The following is a 24,403-nucleotide window of genomic DNA, read 5'->3' on the forward strand; positions in this document are numbered from 1 at the left end:
TCTCTATAAATGTTTTTTTATCCTATATATCACCATTACTGACCAAACAAATGCACCGAATGCCTATGAGTCTGTACTGTTCGCTATTCAGTCAGTAAATTTTCAGTGAACATCCTCTCAAATAATTAATGGTATTGCCCAAATTGAATGATAGACCAGTCCATTTTAGAGTAAAGAGAAGTTAGCAGGGTAAAGGTGAAAACAAATCTTTCAAAACTTATGAATGGTTGTTCAGGTTGACAAATCTTTCTTTAAAGTAAAATATGCGAGCTTTATCTTTGAATAGTTTCATCCCAAAGTGTTTCTATATTCGATCTGCATTAAATGATTATTTAGATTAGATTAAATTTTAGTTCTAGTCTCTTTCAGGCACTTTTTATGCTATGAAAACTAAACGACTTGTATGTCACAGTGCACCCCTATTTTGTACAATCTGTTTGGCTAAGCACTAGCCTAGTATACCACTATATTTGCACCTTCTACTGTACCAACTTTTTTCTGCAATATTTGTGTTTCCATTAGATTAGTTGCTATCAAATTTTCAATATTAATTACAATTCAATAAATCTTTCCAAATGAATAAAGATATGTATAAAGTTCTTTTAAAGTTACATTTTCATATAAATATTTAGTAACATTATTATCACAGCTCAAAGTTCATTTTAAAAATACTTTTCCATTTTTCTGGTATTATTTACTGCATTCACATTTATATCTGTAGCCAGGCTGATCATGGTTTGCACTGTTCGCTATTCAGTCAGTAAAATTTCAGTGAACACCCCTTCAAATAATAAATGGTACTGCCAAACTGATGCACCAGTCTATTTTAGAAATTTAACAGGGTGAAGATTAAATACATTGAAATATAAAACTATAATATTGATGTTATACATCAATCCTACAATCTAAAATTTAGGTGGTATTAAAATAGTTCAAAACCAAATCAATTTGATTATTAGATCAATACAGGTGGCGATATAGCCTGTAAATAACCAACCTTGATAAAAAGTCAGTCAATATGAATACTGACCCAGTCAGCAGTCAATACTGGTCAATACTGGTTGAATCAATACTGTGGTCACTCTTGGGTGGTCAATACTGGTTTATTCAACACTTGAAGATACCATGTTCAAGCATTGAGAATAATACAAAGGGATTATTGATTGGGACTGTTTCATTTTACCACTGGCTCATTGCCAGCTAATTAGTGACCAGCAACATATATTGTAAGACATGGTGTCAATTAGGCAATGTGACAATCGCTATCCAACTTCAATGACAGGGTCCAGGTGTTTGGAGCAATTTTTCATTGAATTATTTATACCAGGAAAAATAACTAGATTTTTCACTTGTGAATCAAACACTTACTGCTACAGTTTATGGAATAATTTCTACAATTTTAGTTCAGTTAAATTTGCATAATGAAACCCAGAGACCCAATATGGAACTTTTATAATGTGATAGAAGTGGGCAAAAATTTGAAGGCAATGTGTAAAGACTGTAATTTGGAAGTTAGTGCTAAAGTTATCCGACTCAGATCACACAGAGAAAAATGCCCTGGTATTAGCAAACCTGCCATGAAGGCTGAAAAGAGGCCAATTGAAGAAGTGATAGAGGAATGTTTACAATCTGCTCAACCATCAGTGGTCGAATCAATGCAGCCACCTAAAAGACCTATGTTTCAGCAATATAGTGCCGGTAGCTATGGTACTTCAACAGATACCAGTACATGGGAGCAGTTAGATGAGCAGATAGCCAAACTCTTCTTTGCTTGTAATCTACCGTTCAACACTGCTGATCATCCTGTGTGGAAAGCGACTGTAGAAATGCTCCGTCCAGGTTACCATTCACCAAATCATGAGGAAATTGGTGGTCCCTTGCTAGAAAAAGTCCATCAGGAATTGACCACTAAGATAAAGACTGAACCAGTGGGGATAGATGCTGTCATGATGCAAGATGGGTGGAGTGATATCCATAACACGACGGTTGTCACCACTAGCTTGCACACCGAAGAAAATGCCTACTTGATGTCAGCAGTGGATCCTGGTTCCAACACGGAGACTGCAGCATACTCGTACAGTATGTCTATTGCGCAGGAAGCCATTAAAAATGAAAAGGACAGTTATGAGTGTAGAGTGACTGGTGTTGTGACAGACAATGAAAGGAAAATGGAGGTAATTGAATTTAAAATAACAGATCTGAACCATTATTTTGATGGATTTAATAAAAGTTGGCAAGATAGCAAACAAGTACAACGTACAGTACAGCCAGCAAGCAACCTTCATTTGAATACCCTTTGCCGCGATTCAATTTAGCGTGTTCATTTTTATTGATCCCCGTAACAGGTGTTCATATCAGATATTTCAGGTGGTTACAAGTGGTCGATTGCCACAGGAAGCGATAACTGCTCTTTGGACGAATGCATTATGGTCCTTGGTGGTCAACCGGAGGAACCCTGGTGTTTATTTAATACTTTTTGAAAGAATTACTTTTTTTATAGCTTGCAACAGTGATAGTATACTTAGTAGGTATCTTCTTTAAAGTTTAATTCGAGTAACATTCTTTGTTTTGTTTCAACATTTTTATTATCAGGTCCTTAACATGTGTTTAAATGTTTGATCTCACTGTTCATTTTTGAATAGTAAATTTTATGTTTAATATTTGCACAGTTTCTAACAATAAGGTTACAAATTATGTTTTACTATCATCTGTTTCTTACTCAGTTTTAATTATTATATAATAACTATTCCAGTTGTTAACAACCGTTGATGAGATAAATATATTCAATAGAAATAGCAAATTCAAAACATTTTACTTGGGTCTTTCATATTTTCATTACAAATTTAAGGAAGATTTAATGTAAACTTTTTTGATATACGAGATTAAATTACTTACCTTTCATAAATTTACTAATTAATTATGGAATTACTTACCTTTCATTTACTAATTAATTATGGAATTACTTACCTTTCATTTACTAATTTATTAACCCTTAGCCTGCTGCAGGCGAATTTAACAGCCTTTGCAAACAGCTTGGAACCAGATCAGACGCCGATTAAATCGGCGTCTGATCAGGTTCCAAGCTGTTTGCTACTCTGACAATATTTCTTCCAATTTTGGAGCAAACTGAATGAACTTTACTATTTTAGCAGATGACATTTCCAGCAGACGACAATTTATCTAGCATGCTAAGGGTTAATTATGGAATTACCTTTCATTTACTAATTAATTATGGAATTACATATATACCTTTCATTTACTAATTTATTAATTATGGAATTACCTTTCATTTACTAATTAATTATGGAATTACATATATACCTTTCATTTACTAATTTATTAATAAAATTATTATGGAATTATGTATATATAGTAACTGTTGTAATATTTACTTTTTTTCTCGAAACACAAAAGAAACAATGGCAATTCATTTATTTTTTCAGGTAAACATGGTAAACGTCAATGGCGAATTTGGTGTTTGAGAAAACCAGTTTGAGAGCTAGACAAATATAAAGTTTTTTATTGTACAGAGTCTGTTATTATTTTACATCCTCTTTAATACATATTTTATTTACTATTACAACAGTCTTTAAGTGCTGTGTGGTAGCCGTAAAAAGTCCCTTTACTTGGGCTCAGTGCTGTTAAATTTTTCTGGGCGTTTGGGATCCTGGAGTCAATTGAGTGTGTGAAGTTCTGCTAAGGCATGTTATGGGGGGCTCGGTATTGGGGATGCTGCGCATTTCATTACCCCACGAGCTATTAGTTTATATATTAGTGTTCTGTGTACTAACATGGTTTTATTTACAATTACAAAAGCAGTCTTTAAATGCTATGTTTCGGCTGTAAAATGTATCTCCCTACTCGGGTGTCCTTTTACACTTTTCAAAACTTCTGGCCCCTCGATCTCTTTAAAATATCCATCAAATCTAAATAACTTGTTTTTGAAAATTTTCACATATGAAAAATGTCGTTAATATTATACTAAAAGTTTAAACAAATCGATTAATAGTGTGATACTTATTTTTACAACCTAAACCCTATGTTAAAAAGTACAAAAATACACATCAATGTTGAAAATTTAAGACAAGCAAATATAAGGCAGGAACAGCATGAAAAAGACAGAAAAATCTTCATCCTGATATCTGACCACACTAATATATCAGTGACATTTCAATATCTACACAATTCTATCCTTATAAATGAGGCTTGCCCCTGGAGTAAACAAAACATGATGAATCAAAATTAATCTGAATGAAAAGTCTTTGAGAGTGGTGTCAGATAAGCACCATAAATTCTCCACTAATGTTTTAGTCACAGACCGTTCCATGTGGTACAGGTAGTATGTAGACCCGTTTATTCATATGCAACGCGGACATGCCATGGACGAGCTTCAAAGGCAACATTTCTACGCTGGAGTTGTGTATCTCAGACCATTTTTTGTCTCTGATGCAATATATCTCCGACGTTATTTATCTCTTGCATTATATATATACCCAAGGCAATGTTATTTATCTCCGACGTTTTATATCTCGAATGCAATGTTTCTTCTATGTCATGTGTTTTGGACACAGCGCTGTTACTTGTAGTGCTGCATCTGGTAGTCATCCCCAGCGCTGTATGTCTACCTCCAGCACATGACGAAAGGGAAATCATTCTTGTCAACAAATTATTGCACTTACGCAAAAAACTTTACTGTGCTGTTTTTGCTGTGTTTTAGCTTTCAGTTTTATGAATGCATGCCTAAAGTCAAAGATGTATGTGCCTGTCGTGCATACGACCCAGAAAATCTAGCTTGATTCTTGCAATCATGCATCCTAGAATTAACACTGTAAATATGTTGTGAATCTAATTAAATTGGAGAATGTAACTTTGTAAATTACAACATCAATCGCCATGGTCCCTCGTGTGAAAACTGTGATTCATCACGTCTGGCCATCACAAAACCACCATGTTCATGAACGCGAGGTTAAGTCAGATGTTCGGCCACCACGGCTGTCCACCCCAAAAAAATTGTACTGTGAGGGTTGCAGGGTTTATGAAGGTTGTGCGCTGCCAGGCTGTACTGTAAGCTGATGTGAGTTTAAATGCTGTGGTAACATAAGAACTTACCATTATCCCTAAAAACAAGTCTTGACAAATTAAACACAACAGAAAACCTAGCTACAAATGTACAAGTATAGCCGATAAAAAAGCTAGAAAGTGGCTCGCTTAGCTCCTGTTATGAGAGGGCAGGGATGGAACCAAAAGTGATATGCAACTGGAAAAGGGTCTATGAACGTTTTTAGTACTACCTCAATATATTAGAGAAGTGTCCTTATAGTCCTGATCGATGCAAATTTTGTCACCAAAGAAGCAATCTGAATCATTCTGTCTAAAAATGAATATAAACATTTATCTTGCCTCCTACAAGTTTCTTGCATTTCTATTGGTCAATAGACGTCACATGGAGACAGGATATATTCCATATCCTGCAAGTACATTTCAGATATGAATTTTGATTACTGTAAGTAGCTTTGTTAATTTACAAAATCTGTCTTTGCTCTCGTCTGATATGGATTTCCTCGACAGCCTATATCTCGTATCCTGTCACCAACAAGCAGTGTAACTAATAATATCCAGTCCCTGGAATATTTCCTACGTTAAGATATCCTATTCGTTTCAGATATGTAAGCTTCTAAGTGCTCAACTTATTCAGTTACCCAAAACCTTTCCCTAACTGTTAGTGTTAAGCAATAAGCTTCGGTTACAAATGTTCCTGCAATTTGGGAGAAGTGATTGAAGCAATATTCTACTTGCAATAATTTGGTCCTGTGCATGTCATTTAGCTCTTTTTGTTGATTAAAGATATTGTAGGTCACGGTGACCTTGACCTTTGATCTACTGATCTCAAAATCAATGGGGGTCATCTGCTGTCATGATCAACCTCCCTATCAAGTTTCGCGATCCTAGGCCAAAGAGTTTTCAAGTTATCCTCCAGAAATGGTTTAAATGTTCTGGGTCACTGTGGCCTTATATAAATATAAACAAGATTCCTCAATGCATGTCAAAGTTATGGGCCGGACAAGATCTGACATGACCTTTGACCTCCAACTGTGACCTTGACCTTTGATAGGAAACTGGGGTTTGCGTATGACACTCCGTCTCACTGAGGTTAACATTCATGACAAATATAAACAAGATTGCTCCATGCATGTCAAAGTTGTGGTCCGGACAAACAAATCTGGACGGACGCATACACGAACACACGCACACACACCGAACAGCCATTTGGACAACTATGTCTTTGCATCCGCAAGCGGTCTCGACAATAAAGTCATATGTAATTTGAACGAACGTATTTTGTGTAAATTTCAACTCAAAATTTCGGCGTATAATGCTTGTGGCCAGGCACTTTCAGCTTAAATTTCGGTCTTATAAAATCATTTGACAACTTTTTTATAAAAAGATAACTAGGGCTTTGCATTTATAATTGATTCATTGAAAACTCGATAAGTTTTTATAACTTTATCGCTACATTGTCGGTTATTTTTATACCGATGTATGTTTTCAATTTTTAAGATGGTGGCGACTAGTACGGCTTTGTATAATTTACAAATCAAGATTCGGGACATTCTCATTCATCGTAAGTCCATCAAAATCTCAAGTTCACTCGGGGAACCATGATTGACCTCTGGTATGCGAAAATGGATGCGAGAGTGAAGACATCGGTCAATTTTTATCTGAACCACACATATATTTTTATTTTGGCCTTATGAATGTATAAATTGTGTTTTGTTTCTGCAATTTAGTGTCATCAGCAGTCTGCTGTTTATTGAAACTGGTGTCAGGGTAGATATCTCCTCGCACCTGTCACACCAATTTTCAAAGATTTAAGTCTCTTATTTAAAATTTTGAATTAAATTCAACCCATTTGATGTTTCTACAATTCATACAGTATATTACGACTTTTTTGGATTTTTTTAATGTCTTCCTTTTCCTAACAGTGAAATGCAGATACAGGTAAGGCTTAGAGGGATGACAAATATAAAATATCAGATAATATTTAATAAATTTAAGTCATCCCAATAACGCATTTATAATTAAGGCTAGCTTGACACCTGCAAAACAATATACCCCTCTCCTTCGAAATAGGGCAGAAAAATAGCGTCAGTTAAGTTATGGTAGCCAGAACTACAGAAAATCCCGAGTATAAAAATAAATGTAGATGATTCACAACTTACAGCATTTCGCAGTCTTCAGTCTCTGGTATTCATTCCTTGCATACTTGATTGAATACTTCAAATTTCAAAATTGTGTATCTTGTGAAGTCAAACATCTTATCTGCACAGTTCAGTTCTTCATGATTACATCACATTATCTTTGCAATCTAAACTAGGAGACTGGTGCCAGAATTCTGAATTTTTGTTTACTTCTGACAGTTTTGTGCATAAAAAACCCACTAACTTGATAAGAAAAACTCTGGCTTAAAATTAAGCACAACTTTATGCATGCTATAAAACAACAAAAAATGAATTAATGAGTCAACTTAATTGCACGTGAGTCATTTTTTTTTCTACAACATAATTATCATAATTCCATAACAATTCCAGTATAATTGATTCAATGTAAACATCCGAACACTTCCAAATAAGTCTTTTGCTAGTACTGAATATTTTCAAAGTTTTTCATGCTGTACTTATTTTCGAGATAATGACAAATATTATTATAGAAAAATACCAAATCGATGTTTAAACTGAAATATTAGTTTATAGGAAAGCTCCATTGAGAGCATACTGGCAAAATTGTACGAACCTATTCATTTCATTTCATATCCCTGGGATTCCCTGCAAGCGTCCAAAGTCAGCTGGACCGCTAAAAAATCTTGCCGATATTGTCTTGTACCAGAAAACGGCTATATATTTTGAAATGGTAAAATAAAGAAGATATGTATATTTCAAAAGTTTAACACAAAACACCTTGAAAAAATGATGTATTTGTAGTAAATATTATGAAATGTAGGAGCTTAAGACGATCGTGCTCATACAGACGCTCTAATTTGATCATAAAGGATAGTTCTGTCAATATTTTTTTTAAAGCTCAATTCTGAGCAATTTGTTATAACTGTAACCGTTCAATCTGCTCAGACTTAAACAGTGTCAGCCAAGCTGATTTTAGGATGCACTTAACTAGTAACCCTCAAGTTCACTTAAGTTTCACAAACATGCAAATTTCCAGTCATGCTATATAGCAACAACCACCACTTTTTGTTAGTTTAAATTTGATTTACAGGAATAAAATTATGTTTTTGAACTCTAATATGTGTATGAATGACAAATCAATTGTGTTTTTGAATGTAGATGTTACTGATAAAGTTTTACGCAGTGTTAAAGTCGTGTCCTAGATTTTGACACTAACAACTTCTGCAGGTTTTTTTGTGCAAAAGTGTCCGCAGTTAAATGCATTTTTTCTGCTGAATGTATTTGATTTATTTTAATATGACTTATTCATCCACTATAAAGGAACATTTCCCTAGTTTCTTTACAGAGATTACGAACCCATTCAATCAAAAATAATATGAACTAAGGCAAAGCCTCAAAGCGAGCTCAAAGAAATCGGAATTATCTAAAAATATTATGCATCATTTATTTGTCACAAATAAACTATTCGCTAGTCACAAGAATTCAGGAGAACCTAATCGCTTGAAAAAAGTCTACATTTAGTGTCACCATGCCTATAACAGTGAATATCATACGTTGCAAAATTTATGGGAGCCGGTGTCACGGTGACGTCATTACCGCGTTCCTGTTTCTTTCTGCTTATTAATGACATTTTTTTCCATTTTCTGGCCGATGCTTGATCTTTTAAATGCAAATAATATTTTTTTCAGACAACAACTGGAAATCATTCTTTCATTATTGTTGAGTGATGAATAATTTTTAGCAATTGAATGAAGTTCTGTATTCACTCCGGAAAGAAGTACTTCCTGTGAGCACCAGTCCCCTAGGGTGCGCTTTTTTAAAACTTCCGACGAAACTTTTCAAATCCATCACCAAGTGTGAAAGTATACTTGCGTTACCGTAAAGCTCGATTCTCGAGCAGGCCCTTTGGGCCTGCTCTTCGAGCTCACTATAACTGAAAATTTAGCCCCATTCCAATACATGGACTACTACTTTCTCTTTGGAAAACAGTGTATTATTTCTAATCTGCACATTTTTAAGTCCTGAAAATCATACAGTATTTTAAATACCCCAGAGTTTTTTTTCTTACTAAGAAAGTGACACCGAGAGTCAGCATCTTCCCCTCGGAAAATTTTCCCCCAAAAGATCAATTTTCCCCCTTTTTCCTTAGAATATCAGATTAAAGTTTTCACTGCGAATCTGATATTACTAAATGGATTTGACTGGAACTTTTACTGTTGTCACATATCATCCACATCGAACATAACAATCACTCTAGTTAAAGCTATAGTTTCCAGAGATATGCCCTATTTCACTATCAGGCAACAAAATGTCTGTTCTGACAGCTCTTATTTAAAGTATACTTAGACATGATGATATTCTAATACAGTTGAACAGACTGCTGGTAATAAGACATTACCAGTTATTACATTTGCCTAGCAAGTTTTTTTTAACCTTCATTTTGTTTGCATATAATTATTACTGTTAAAAATATGTTTTCAGATTCTAAACTTTTTTCTCATGTTTATATACACAAGATGTAGATTTGTAATAGATTTTAGAGAAAGTGACCAAAATTTATTATTTCTTTACAGAGCAGCAAAGAGGTCATCTTGTCTTCTGCAAGACAGTTCTTGAACTTTGTGAACAAATCACCATCACCATACCATGGTAACTTGTTTGTTTTTCTGTGGTCACAATTTCACTATTAACTACATACATGTATATTAGGCAAAAAAGCACTAGGTTGCCAGATGCACTGTAACATTGGCTCAAAATGAGATAAAGTATTTGTAGTTGTGGTCTCTGACCAAAGTTCTCACAATAGATTCTGATGTTCAGTTATTTTACAATGAAAAATGATACATTTGTATCAAAATGTCAGCCATGGACATGTCATATGAAATGGTTCTTTAATTCAGTGAAAATGTTCTTTTAAACACGAAGAGAACTTTTTGAGTTTGTATCAAACAATTTTTAACAGTGTGATTCAGTATGTTTATATCAATTAAATTACAATTACATTTAGTTAAAAATATACAATTACAAATTACATTCAGTTACTCAGGAAATGTAATTTAATTGCAAGTAATTACAATTACATTTTTAATTATCCCCAGGCATGATTGGTCGAAAGTATTTCAGACCATTTTGCCAGTTCTCAGCTACAGTATAGATGGAAAACAGCTCCAGTTATCTTACCCTTATAGTTTGTTTAAAACAAACATTGCTTATTTTGACTGTGCAAAAGCATACAATATGACAAAGTTGTCTGTGCTCGGCTAAAAATCATGTTTTATGTATACAGCTGTGGATGAAGTGAAGAAGAGACTTGTGGCTGCAGGTTTTAATGAACTCAGAGAAGCTGACCACTGGGAGGTTCAACCTAAACAGAAGGTAAAGTAATCATGTTGTTGATACATTAGTAAAATGTGTATGATATGTGAGGTCTTTGCAAAGTTTATGAACAGACTGCTTAATTCTAATGTATTTGAGTTCTTTTGGCAGTTTGTGGACTTACATATTGTACTGTATGTGTCAGGTTTCTGGAAGTTTGTTGACTGACTGTATAAGTCTAATGTATTTGAGTTCTTTGGGAAATTTGCAGACTGACTATACTTTTAAAATTAGTGCTAGATCCTCGTTAAATTTGTTGCTGTATAATTTTAATGTGCACATAAATTGCTTTGAAAGTTTGTTATAGCTCCATATCAAGTGGAATTAAACAGATTTTTGTGTCTTGTGAAAAAAAAATGAAAATAATGTTGGATTTGTTTTGCATAAAGGCCTTGAAATAATTGTGTTTGTTTTTTTTCAGTATTTTGTTACGAAGAACCAGTCAACAATTATAGCGTTTGCTGTGGGTGGAAAGTTCAAAGCTGGAAATGGGTTCAGTATTGTGGGAGCACACACCGATAGTCCCTGTTTGAAGGTTTGTAGTCTCTCCTGTTACTGTGATATATAGAGCAACTTGCATCATGAAACCATCAAAAGCAAAGACCAGAAGTGGTCTCTTAACAAAACTGGTCTCTTAATACAACATATTTTGTTCTTTAAAACCCATAAAGGAACTGAAAAAGTGGTCTGTTACTGCAAATTGGCTCTTAAGGAACCAAGTCTGTGGAGCAAGTTTGACTGTTTGTTATTTAATGTTTGATGAAATTTATTTTTATGCCCCGGAAGGGAGGCATATTAGTTTTCAACTGTCTGTCCGTTCGTTCATTCGTCACAACGTTAACTTTTTGCATGAAGGCACTTTACTCGCAAACCACTGCACCCAGGACCTTCAAACTTCACATGCTGATAGTACTTATTGAGTACAAGAACACTAGTAGTACTGACTTTGGGGTCACGTGGTCAAAGGTCAAGGCGCTGCGGGGGCATTTGTCACCACTAGTGACAGCTCTTGTTTAGGTAGGGTTCTGCTCATTGCTATCTCACTTCTGGACAATTTTAAGCTTTGAATTACCTTACACAATTGTTATATTTTTTTCTACTCAAACTTTTCGACTACCGGTACAGTATTTTATGGTAACATTGCACTTCGGTTCTTGTTTGAAATTCAGGTAAAGGGTAACCTGAAAAGTCAGATATGTACTGATAAATGATTTCATTCATGGTGCAAAAATACTTCCAATAAAATTGGAATGTTGGCAGAATTTCACCTATTCAAATCAAAGCCTTGAAATGTCTGATGGTTGCGGGGTTTTTTTTTGTAGATTTATTTTCTGTTTAAATGCCAGTCTATGACTATACATGAATGAGAAACAAATACAAATTTAATGTGCCTCATATCTACGATGAACTCTGCCTGACCCAGTTTGTGATGTAACCATGGGCTGGAATACCTAATCATTGATAGATCTTATATAATCTAAATGGTCAGTGTGAGTGGATACAGGTTGAATAAGAACTGCTTGTTCATTGATAATTCATCCGCATTGTTCATGAATGGGACTATTTTGTGTAGCACATGAACATTTGGGTGTGATTTGGAATCAAATAAAGATGATATGATTGTCAGAAATACACTTTAACTTTGGTAGCGGGATAAACCTGCAACCAAAAATTACAAGAGAATGACAGCATGGTAAGATGATAAAATGAATTAAATTGTATTTTGTAAATATAGGTGTTAAAAAACTGGAGTATAACTGAATGAATGCATTTTATTATAATGATGAAGTGGTCATATTCAAAGCCTTTTGTCAGAACAACACCAGTTTCAAATATCATAGGGAAATTCAAGTTTTATCTACCTTTTCTTAATTAGTTTAAATTATTTAGTGTTGAACTCAATTTTAAAGAGTTGTCTGCTTGATGACTCTTCATCAACTTTGGTCTATAGCATTAGTTAAACATTGTTCTATTTGGGGTGCTTGGCACCTTATAGGGGCTGTTAGTGTTAAAAAGTAGAAAACCTTTAGATGATTTCTTCTCATGAACCACCTGATGGATCTTGGTCAGACTCAGTCTGTAACATCATTGTAAGGTCCTCGCTAAAATTTGAAACATTCAGATGGGCACCTGGCCCCTTTTACATACTGCTAGAGCTAAAAATATAAAAACCTTTTAACAACTTCTACTGTTGAAATGCTTAATGGGTTTCCTCATACTTTGTCTGTTGCATTCTTATAAAGTCCTCTGTGAAATGCACTTGGCCCATTTAAGCAGATGCTTTATCTAAAAGTAGAAATAATTTTAAATGACTTTTTTCCAGTGGATCTTCATTTGATTTTGTCTGTAGCATTTGTGTAAGGACCTCTCAGATTTGCGGAGACACATGACCTGTTTTATGTTCTTTATACTACTAAGCACAGTTGTTACCATTCATGATTGAGCTTGTCATACATACATGTATATTCAAGGTCAAATAGTCAGTTTCAGATGAGCAACTTAGAGCCATTGTGGCCCTCCCCTCTTGTTTCTTGAATATTTAAAGATTAGTATTTCTCCTATTCTTCGAAATACTCATTTTTGGTAATATTATTTTTGTAGGTGAAGCCAGTCTCCAAGCTGAATAAATGTGGTTACCACATGGTTGGTGTTGAATGTTACGGAGGTGGTATATGGCATACTTGGTTTGACAGAGATCTTACAGTAGGAGGTCGTGTACTGGTTAAAGTGAGTATATGTTATTGTAATAGTTTGTAGATGTTATATGTAGAGTGAGCATATGGTATATGGAATGCCTGGTTTCACAAAGATCTTACAGTTGGAGGCTGAGTACTGGTCAAGATGAGTATATGGTATGGTAGTGGTTTCTTAGTACATGTTAGATATAGCATTAGGGTATTGTATATAGCAAACATGGTTTGACAGAGATATAACAGTAACGAGTTTGTGTACTGGTCAAGCTGAATGCACATTCCGGCAGTGCTAAGGTAAGAATATTTGTCATGCATGGTTTTACACAGATCTTTCTACAAAGGGACATGTAGTGGTTGGGCAGAGTAGAGTTGAACCTGCTTTAGTGGCCACCTGATCTATGATTTTAGATAAGTGATTTTATGTAAATTCATTGGTAAATGTAGAAATTATGTATACAATATAACATAAATGATCTCTTATAACTCTGCTAGAGTGGCGGCAGTGCATATACATGAATTTTATTGTGGTTTTCTTTCAATATATTGTGCATACTTATGTCATGCCGATGAGATCTAAATAAATAAATAAATAAATAAATAAATAAATAAATAAATAAATAAACATAAACTTACCTTCAGCAGCCAGACAGCTTAACCTTTTGTTCTGTAGCTGGCTTAACTGACTGCTTAATACCGGTTTGACTGTACACTGGATTGGTAGTGGTTTTCAGTGTAATTGTGAGCATTATTCTGTACATTGTTTGACAGAGAACTTCTGTATACAGACTTGTACAAGAACTTGTGAAAATGAGTACTTGGATAAGTGTAGCTAAAATAATTCAGCTTCAGAGATGTTATATGCTGTTGTGGATCTCTGAGCTAAAACGAACCCCGTATAGAAACCTAACCAGAAATCATGCAAGAAGTCTGTCACGCTATAATTTCATCAAATCAGATGCCACAGACTTACCTTTTAATTACTCACCTTTTAATTTAATTTATCTTTTATCCATTTTTCTTTTGATGTGGCGTAAAATGAACCATGCAACACCACTTGAAAACAAGTTATAATCAAAAGTTTCAAATGGGCACCGCTGTCTGCAATATTTTGCCCACCATTGCAGTTGTCACATGATCGAGGTACTCTTCATTTTGAAAACAAATCTAGCGGTCAAGAATCATTATTTGTGGAAATTTTTGTGAATGTGAACCTTCTGTGGTATGATTTTATGAATTTTGTTAAATATTCTTATTTATTAGTCAATTAAGTTCATTAAATATAAAAAAAAATTGATTCTGAATTTCAAAAATAACCATGTGATATGAACTTCATATGACGTCATCAGTTTCTCTAGGGAGTCAGTGCGCCGATGTTGCGGTTCGACCTGGTTAGGTAAACAAATGGGGTTACGCCATAACTTACTGGACGCGACCATCAGAATATAAAAATAGCATCAGTTAAGTTATGGTAGCCAGAACTAGGATAAGTGGCATTTTTCTGTGTTTTGATAAAAATGTATAGACATGTTTAGACAGAGATTTACCTGTAAAGGGGCATGCCAGACAAGGTAAGCTTAACATAAAAAAACCTCATACTACCGTCAGTGATAATGATGTGTTGATGTTATCTTGTTTTAGGTTGATAACAGTGAGACCAATATTTGGTCACTGTGCATGAAAAGTTGTATTGGTTTATCCCTTGTTACACTGATAACAAGATTATGATAGAGCAATGACTTGTACATGTATTTAGACCAATATTGAGAGTTCCCCTTATTGCTATACATGTAAAGTTATATTGTGTTATCCTGTTTTAGGTTGATAACAAGATAGAACACAGACTTGTACATGTATTTAGACCAATATTGAGAGTTCCCCTTATTGCTATACATGTAAAGTTATATAGAGAATAATAGGTTAGTGCCGTAGATGAGAAAGTTTATCTGGCGAGGTGGAGGAGGTTATCGGGTGAGCCGAAGGCGAACCTGATAACGTCCGGAGCCGAGCCAGATAAACTTTCTCCATCTTAGGCACTAACCTTTTATTCTATTTATCTTGTCATTACTTCATTTTCCGATATTTAGCAATTTAATTTTAAAAAATAAGTGTGCGACAACCGTTTTAATGACGTCATATTCGTAATGACGTCACTTACATAATAACGTAATCACCGACAAAATCGCAATAACTTCTTCGTTTTTGAATAAAAACTCATTATTTGACCACTCATTTTCTTAGTTCGGACATTTCCAACACAATGGTGATGGTTTCAATGCAAAATTTCTTATGACAACAATATCGATCATAAGGTCACATGATTAACTGACCGTATATCACTGGTCACGTGTCAACTGACGGTATATCAAGAAAGATATACGGCACCATGATATCGGGTTGTAAATACTGCAAGTGACAGGATAAATTGTGTTATCCTGTTTTAGGTTGATAACAAGATAGAACACAGACTTGTACATGTATTTAGACTAATATTGAGAGTTCCCCTTATTGCTATACATGTAAAGTTTTATTGTGTTATCCTGTTTTAGGTTAATAACAAGATAGAACACAGACTTGTACATGTATTTAGACCAATATTGAGAGTTCCCCTTATTGCTATACATGTAAAGTTATATTGTGTTATTCTGTTTTAGGTTGATAACAAGATAGAACACAGACTTGTACATGTATTTAGACCAATGTTGAGAGTTCCCCTTATTGCTATACATGTAAAGTTATATTGTGTTATTCTGTTTTAGGTTGATAACAAGATAGAACACAGACTTGTACATGTATTTAGACCAATATTGAGAGTTCCCCTTATTGCTATACATGTAAAGTTATATTGTGTTATCCTGTTTTAGGTTGATAACAAGATAGAACACAGACTTGTACATGTATTTAGACCAATATTGAGAGTTCCCCTTATTGCTATACATGTACAGTTATATTGTGTTATTCTGTTTTAGGTTGATAACAAGATAGAACACAGACTTGTACATGTATTTAGACCAATGTTGAGAGTTCCCCTTATTGCTATACATGTAAAGTTATATTGTGTTATCCTGTTTTAGGTTGATAACAAGATAGAACACAGACTTGTACATGTAGAGAGGCCTATATTGAGAGTTCCCCATATTGCTATACATCTACAAAGGGATCACAATGAAAAATTCTCACCTAACAAGGAAACTAATGTGTAAGTTTATTTGATACCAGCGTAAGTTTTAGGGGATGGCAAGCCTCTTCAAGGCAGCTTCAAACAGTTTTTATTAACAAACAAATTTTAACCAGATTGAGTAAACACAGAAATGGTTCACAGGATAGGTAAAGCAGCCATCTGAAAAAATATCCATTGTAGTTTGGGATTGTCAACATTTTACTTGCAGATATCTGCAATAATGCCTTGAGGGGCACCTGGGGTCTTCCTCCACCATCAAAAGCTGGCAGGTTGTTGTATGACCTAGATTTCTGTCAGTGTGACATTAAACCCAACAAAAACAATAGGAAAAGTAGGAAGTCTTTTATTAAGCAACATCTTATCATAAACCCTGCATGATGCAGTATGTCATGACATACATTCTGTATTCAAAGTAAAATGTCGGGTGAACTTAACACCAGAGTGGACCTCTTGTTTAAAAGAACAATGATTTTTTACTTAAATGAGCTGCGCCATGAGAAAACCAACATAGTGCCTTTGCGACCAACATGGATCCAGACCAGCCTGCGCATCCGCGCAGTCTGGTCAGAAACCTAGCTGTTCCCTTACGGTTTCTCTGATTGCAATAGGCTTTGAAAGCGAACAGCATGGATCCTGACCAGACTGCGCGCATGCCCAGGCTGGTCTGGATCCATGCTAGTCGCAAAGCCACTGTGTTGGTTTTCTCATGGTGCGGCTCAAATCTCCATAGGAGATAGAAGTTTGAAGTTTTGTTATTTCTCACTTTGTCATGGAACCTTTTCTTTTCAGATGTCCAGTTTTGGCAACAGAAGTTCAGTCTCAACTAGGGGTGGTGACAGTCCTGGTACACCAGACAGTGAAGCAACAGAAAATGCTCAACAGACACAGGTTTAGTTCAATAGTTGTCTCGTACATGTAAAACCTATTTAGAAAATGATGCATATAAGGCAAACTAATGTAGAAAGACATTTGGTTTTAGAATCTGTTAGATGGTAATAAAAAAAACTGGTTAAAATGTCTTGGTGATAAGTCTTTGTTTTGATTATAACACTATTCGTATTTCACATACAGTCCTAAAGTTCATACACGGTATGTTTTAAAGACCACAGGTCTTGTACTGATCCTGTCTTTTTTTTTATCGGTCAAATTTTATAAGTATGTCTTAAATTTCGAAAAATCAAGGTTTAGTCAGATTCTGTTTTACAGAATTTTTTTTGTAGAAGCACCTATAAAACTGATGGATTGTTAAGAATTGACATTAAAACAATCTTAAAATGATTAAACAGTATCTTCATCAGTTTTAATAAACAATTAACATTTTTTGAAATAAAATAACTTGAAGCCTTTAGGTTGGGCTGTAGTTTTAGCTTAAATTGAACAGAATTTGTGACAATAGAGTTCGCTTGTCAAGTTTGACTGTATGAATTTGCCATTATATGAAGCCTATTTAAACAACCTGAGAGAAAATTTTATATACAGTAGCAGGTAATGTGAAATCAATAATTTATCGCTTCACTTCTGTTGTAGTAACATTGCTTTTAAAAGTTGCTTTTTTATGTTAGTGTTTTACAGCAGTTGTTGCTTTATGAGATTTTAGAATGACAATTTATTTACAGAAGGACAAGCATCAGCCCCTGTTGGTACAGCTGTTGTGTGAGGAACTGAAGGTAGAACCAGATCAGCTGATGGATTTTGACCTTCACCTTGCCGACACTCAACCTGGTGTGAGTAACATATTTTACTTAAATTATTGATGTTTGGACAAATTTTGAATAGTTACTCTTCAGTTATATTTCCTTTAAGGAATTGTAAGATAAGGATTGCTGGCAAGTTTCAGTGACATAAATTCACCTAGGAAGAATTTTATTTCAAAAGTGCCTACTTAGTTAGTTTAGTAGGTAGAGCAGAAGACTATGAATGGAGAGGTTGGGACTCTGCTTTAAACATAAAGAAATATCTTATTCAGTGCAGTATCTGTTCTGATATATATGCTACATTTAATTGTCTAAACAATGAATCATACGTAATGGTAATAGTTTTCACAGTTACAATTTAAAAAGTGTATCTGATTACCAATGCTCTTTTATTCAGTCTAACACAAAACTGCACAGAAGGATATATAGTGGAAACTACGAGAAATGTCCTTCAGTGGAATTGAAGAAATAAATGAATTTCTTGTATTTAATTTAGAGTTTGACTACTCAGACTTCATGCACTTGTAGGACACTTGAATTTCACTCTGGACATTTGCCTATTTTAAGCAAAGATTGTGATCAGATTTTGGAACTCTGCTGTTCGAACAGCCGTCATCAGTAGTTTCTAAATTAGCCTTTACCCTGCTAAATTTCAAAATGGACTGGTCCATCATTCAATTTGGGCAGTAACACTTATTATTTGAAGGTGTGCAGGCTGATTTTGGTCTGCACTTGCCGCAAAGGCAGAATCACTTGCAGCCAGCAGGCTAAAGGTTAGAGTAGCATTACTAGAGATTTATTGACAAGTTAAATACATGTTTGTATTTATTTTCAGGTTATAGGAGGTGTACTGGAGGAGTTTATTTTCTCTCCGAGGTTGGACAACCTGCTGAATGCCTATACTGCTGTAGTGGTAAGATATTGTCATTCTCACATGTAATATTGTGAAGGTTGAATATTAAATAGATAAAAAAAATATGCCACTTATTTGATCGCCTGAACTCAAATATATACAAATTGACAAATGAGATGTTAGGACTAAAATTTTGAATTTGAGTAAGCGGGTCTTTTAAATAACAATGGATGAATAATACACAAAAAATCAGTCCTTAACGCTTGTGTGTGTCATGTTGTTATTTCAGGGTCTGATAGAATCTTGCAGCAGCTCGACACTGGATGATGACAGCAACATTAGAATGATCAGTCTCTTTGATAATGAGGAGGTAAACACCTAGTGCTCTCTAATTACTCTTCCCTATACTCCTAGAGTAAAACTCAGTTTGATTAAATTCAAATCAAATCTGACTGTAACGATATGTCCTTAAAAACCCTAGCTTTAGTCTTTCACATATTTTATATTGATTGACTGTGAGCCCAGGAGCCATATTCTTGAATGTTTTAAAGGGAAAGGCAATGTTGTTCTTTTGTAATTTCCGTCTGCTAGAATTTCTTAAACTACTTGAAGAAGTGAAAGAATTTTCAAAATCGACCTTAAAATGAGAAAGTTATGAACATTTCAATAATTGATCAAAATGGCGACTGTTTTGTTTCCATTACAACATCAAACAAAATGAGGGATTTACTAAATTTCCAGATATATATTTGAACTGTATTTACTTACTTCTGTAAAATCATTTTTAGCTCATCTGATTTTTTGAAAAAAAATGATGAGTTATTGTCATCACTTGAGCGGTTGTCGGCGTCGGCGTCTGCGTCGGCGTTGCCTGGTTAAGTTTTATGTTTAGGTCAGCTTTTCTCCTAAACTGTCAAAGCTATTGCTTTGAAACTTGGAATACTTGTTCACCATCATAAGCTGACCCAGTATAGCAAGAAACATAACTCCATCTTGCTTTTTGCAAGATTTATGGCCCCTTTTGTACTTAGAAAATATCAGATTTCTTGGTTGAGTTTTATGTTTAGGTCAACTTTTCTCCTAAACTATCAAAGCTATTGCTTTGAAACTTGGAATACTTGTTCACCATCATAAGCAGACCCTGTACATCAAGAAACATAACTCCATCTTGCTTTTTGCAAGAATTATTGCCCCTTTTGGACTTAGAAAATCAGTTTTCTTGGTTAAGTTTTATGTTTAGGTCAGCTTTTATCCTAAACTATCAAAGCTATTGCTTTAAAACTTGCAACACTTGTTCACCATCATAAGCTGACCCTGTACAGCAAGAAACATAACTCCATCCTGCTTTTTGCAAGATTTATGGCCCCTTTTGGACTTAGAAAATATCAGATTTCTTGGTTAAGTTTTATGTTTAGGTCAACTTTTTCTCTTAAACTATCAAAGCTTTTGCTTTGAAACTTGCAACACTTGTTCACCATCATAAGCTGACCCTGTATAGCAAGCAACATAACTCCATCCTGCTTTTTGCAATAATTATTGCCCCTTTTGGACTTAGAAAATCATTTTCTTGGTTGAGTATTATGTTTAAGTTGACTTTTCTCATAAACTATCAAAGCTATTGCTTTAAAACTTGCAACAGTTTTTCACCATCATAAGTGGACACTGTACATCAAGAAACATAACTCTATCCTGCTTTTTGCAAGAATGATGGCCCATTTTATACTTAGAAAATCGTTGGTAGGACAATATTTCTATTACACAAAAAAAATCAGATGAGCGTCAGCACCCGCAAGGCGGTGTTCTTGTTCTACTTTTTCTATAATGAAAGAAATCACCATGTTTTACATCTTACACTCGAGCAACATTGGAAAGTAATCTATTTAAAATGTTGTTTGATAAATAAAGAATTCAGCAGTGTATAAATGACATCATAAACTCTCTAAAATGGCTGCCTCCATGATCAACCATTTTCTTAAATTTCAAACTGCAATATATTTTTCATTAGTGGTCAGATTTTGAAAATTCTTTCATAGTTATGAAAGGGTCGTGGATGGCTATCATATGAAAACTTATTATAAGTTATTCCTTGTCCTTTAAGTTTGAAAATTAGATTTAAGAATTGTAAATATTCTGTTGGCCATACTTTTGTTTATAGCATAGTTATACCATTGAAATATGCAGTCCTTTCAGTAGCTGCAGAATACACATTTACACCATGATTTATCAGTATCTTGAGCTGGTTTAACAATGACAGAGGAAAAAGAATTTTAGCATTTTAAATCCAGTCTTAAGTTTTAAACTTAAAATGTGGATGAATATGGGCACTGGTGTATTTTATGTTGTCTGTGATACAGTAAAGCTTTTATAAAAGTTTCATGATTCGATGGATTATGGTTTGTTTTCTGAAGCCACATCTGTCTAGAGGAAGCAACTTGTAAATGTTCTGGTGTACATAATATTATCTAGATCATGGTGTAAATGAAGTTGAATAAAGTTGAAATTTATCATCGGTGGGAAAGAGCTTAATTTTGTATTATTATAAATATATTATTAACTGACAAAGTAGAGAGGTTTTATGAATTATGAATGATTATATTTTGCATTTAAAATGACATAAAATGTCATATAAAACATAATAAACGATTGGTTCTTAACCTTGAAGGTTGGCTCAGAGAGTGCACAGGGAGCTGGTTCCAGTTTCCAGGAATATGTTCTACGCCGTCTCAGTAGTGGCGGGTCCCAGACCGCATTTGAGGAAGCCATTCCAAAGTCTTACATGATCAGTGCAGACCAAGCTCACGCCATACATCCTAACTACAGGTAAAATAATACTGGGTTGTTAGGTAAAATATATTATATATGCTAGTTTTATTTAGCGCCTTATTTATGACAAAAGCATTCAATCGCTTTATATACAAAGTCAGCCACTTTGGGTGCCATATTCTCTACCAGTAGAGACACAGAGGATCTGACACTACTACTACTAGAGGGAAAAAGCTAGAGAAACCCCCCAGCATAGAGAGAGAAATCTTTTAAATACAAGCATTTCGTGGTTTTGGTCAAAAGGGCAATTTCATGGGGATATGAATTCATGGATTTCAACTTTTAAACATAAAATGAATGGGAAATTTACATGTTCGTTGGAATTAAATTTCGTGGAATTACTCGACCATGAAATTCACGAAAATTAGTCCCCCACGAATATTAATGATTTCACAGTTTCTCTTCAAATAGACAGTCCTGGTGCTTCAACGTGCCTGGTGTGTAGCGCAAGTACAAGCTGGGAAGAACCAGTGCTGACATCTTAGCTAGATGGGCGACATCCAAGAGTATCACAGAAATTTCTAGTGGCTGGATGTGAATTCGAACCCTTGACCACTGGATTGAGGCATTATTTCTGGCACTAGCCAGCACCACAGGACACTGAAAGTTGCTGTATGACCTGAACTGTTATGTCAGTGCAATATAAAACCAAACAGTATGGGACCTCTGCGGCATGGTTAAAGTTGCTGACGTCCAATCACTTGCCACTCATCGATGTAGGTTAAAAACATCTCCTGGAGTGTAGAGTGCTTCATGTTAGGAAGCCAACCAACTGACTTACGGCAGGTTAGTGGTTCTACCAAGGTACCCGCCCATGCCTGAAATAATGCCTGAAGGGGTACTTGGGGTATTCCTCCTTCATGAAAAACTGGGAAAGTCACCGCCTGACCTAAATTACATCAGTGTGATGTTAAAATGATGTAACCAAACAAATAAAGCAAAAAAACAAGAAACAGTGCCAGAGGAAAAGTTTAGATGTCAGGTCTTGTGATAGAATGTACACATTGGAAAACATCAATAGAAAACAAGTTTACATTCAGTATAGCACTTTCCAACAAAAACAGATGTCACATAGAATTGCCAAGAAAATATTTATGCACACAACTAGAAAAAAAAATGTTTTTGGTATATATATGTAAGATTTTTTTTCAACAGTGATAAACATGAGAGTAATCACAAGCCAGGGTTTCACAAGGGTATAGTTGTCAAGATCAACGGTAACCAACGTTACGCTTCCACTGCTATCACAAATACTATACTGAGGGAGGTAGGAAGAATGGCTGATATACCGTTACAGGTAACTATGTTGCCTTCTTTCTGTATCAATAATCTTTGTAGCTTTTATTGCAAGGGACCTACATACATCATTTTAGGTTTTGCCATTCAAGTGAATGAGCCTTTTAAAGACTGGCCTGTATTAAGATACAATCAAGAGATACAGAGACATGGTTTGTTGTAGTTTCATATATCATTTTAGCTTTGATTTTTGAATGATGGTTATGAAAGTTTGGGTGTTACTGGAATATGTTGGTTTTTTCTAAATATGGCTCTTGAATATTATATGGAGATCAGAAATAATGTTAAGATTATCCCCCAAAAAATATTTCTTGGTAAGTATTATTTATTGCCTGTCTTATTTTGTTTGAAAATTGAATTTGCACAATATCTTGGCAATTTTTAATTACTTTACCTTAATTTTCATGGAATTTTATTGTTAGGAATATTCACCGTTGTGAATCAACATTGGTCCATATCATGTCACAGCACAATTTGTGGTATTGCCGAAAACATGTTGATATAAAAGCAGCTTCTCACAGCCATCAGGACATGCAATCTCATCCGTAGAGATGTGCCTGTTAATCGTCTTTCTAAGTGTGCTGGCAGCTGCTCTAATCATTATTAAAGTTGGTGTACGGGTAGGTTTTGAATGGCATCTGATATGTTTGATAAGTTCCCATTGTTAACCTCATTTGGAATGATCGTACTTACTTTTGGAGTTGTGTCACCTGGATCAAATCAATCATGTACAAGTGGGTTATGCGACCAGTTTTTAGGAGTCCAGACCAGCTGCACATCCGAGCAGTTGCGTCTAGTGTCTCATCTCAATTAAGGTCAGTGCTAGACCAGTTTTACAGTCCTTAATCAGACCGATTATGAGCGTCCATAAAAAATGCGACAGCATGGATCCAGACCAGCTGTTGCGCACGGAGATGTGCAAAAGGCTGGTTGGACCATGGCTGTGGTCGCAAACCACTATGTTGGTTTTCTCATGGCATACTCATTTTATGTTATATATCTGTATATCTAAAATGGATATTTTGATAAAAGTTGTGCCTGGTTGTTTGCTTGCTAAAATGTTTGAGCTTGTATGTCTTTAAATTTTTGTGTGTTGATCTAAGAGAGGTTTTGGTGGGAATGACTTGCCCATTATAGCAGTGGGATTTGAAATGTGTAAGATTCATGATAATGTGGTATACAGATGGAGAAGTATGACATTTGTTTACCGGTATTAATTTTCTTTTCTTTCTCTTCCAGACATTTTTTGAACGCTACCCTGAAGTATACAATTCACTGAACTTCTAAGCAACCTTGAATAGTCTCAAACTGCT

General features: G+C 34.8%; 3 protein-coding genes across 3 annotated transcripts in view; 1 reads left to right on the top strand and 2 right to left on the bottom strand.

Moving 5' to 3' along the window:
• LOC123560012 (PP2C-like domain-containing protein CG9801) overlaps positions 1–7,643 on the bottom strand; it is a 34,600-nt gene extending 26,957 nt beyond the window's left edge. Inside the window, exon 1 of the mRNA XM_045352224.2 lies at positions 7,221–7,643. Within this exon, the coding sequence (XP_045208159.2) occupies positions 7,221–7,225 (5 nt within the window). The 5' untranslated portion in view covers positions 7,226–7,643. The remainder of the gene's footprint in view (positions 1–7,220) is intronic.
• The window catches only part of LOC123560006 (putative gamma-glutamylcyclotransferase CG2811), a 171,132-nt gene that overhangs the window by 97,328 nt on the left and 49,401 nt on the right, over positions 1–24,403 (bottom strand). The window lies entirely within an intron of this gene.
• LOC123560013 (aspartyl aminopeptidase-like) lies at positions 7,742–23,253 on the top strand. Its single transcript, XM_053516691.1, is given in 13 exon segments — positions 7,742–7,908; positions 9,752–9,827; positions 10,465–10,553; positions 10,975–11,088; positions 13,155–13,280; positions 16,318–16,442; positions 17,214–17,248; positions 17,251–17,312; positions 18,041–18,148; positions 18,954–19,031; positions 19,261–19,341; positions 21,634–21,791; positions 22,950–23,253. Coding segments are annotated over 13 exon segments (1,359 nt in total). The 5' UTR covers positions 7,742–7,905.

Source organism: Mercenaria mercenaria, chromosome 10 (assembly GCF_021730395.1).
Source record: "Mercenaria mercenaria strain notata chromosome 10, MADL_Memer_1, whole genome shotgun sequence".
Taxonomy (NCBI): domain Eukaryota; kingdom Metazoa; phylum Mollusca; class Bivalvia; order Venerida; family Veneridae; genus Mercenaria; species Mercenaria mercenaria.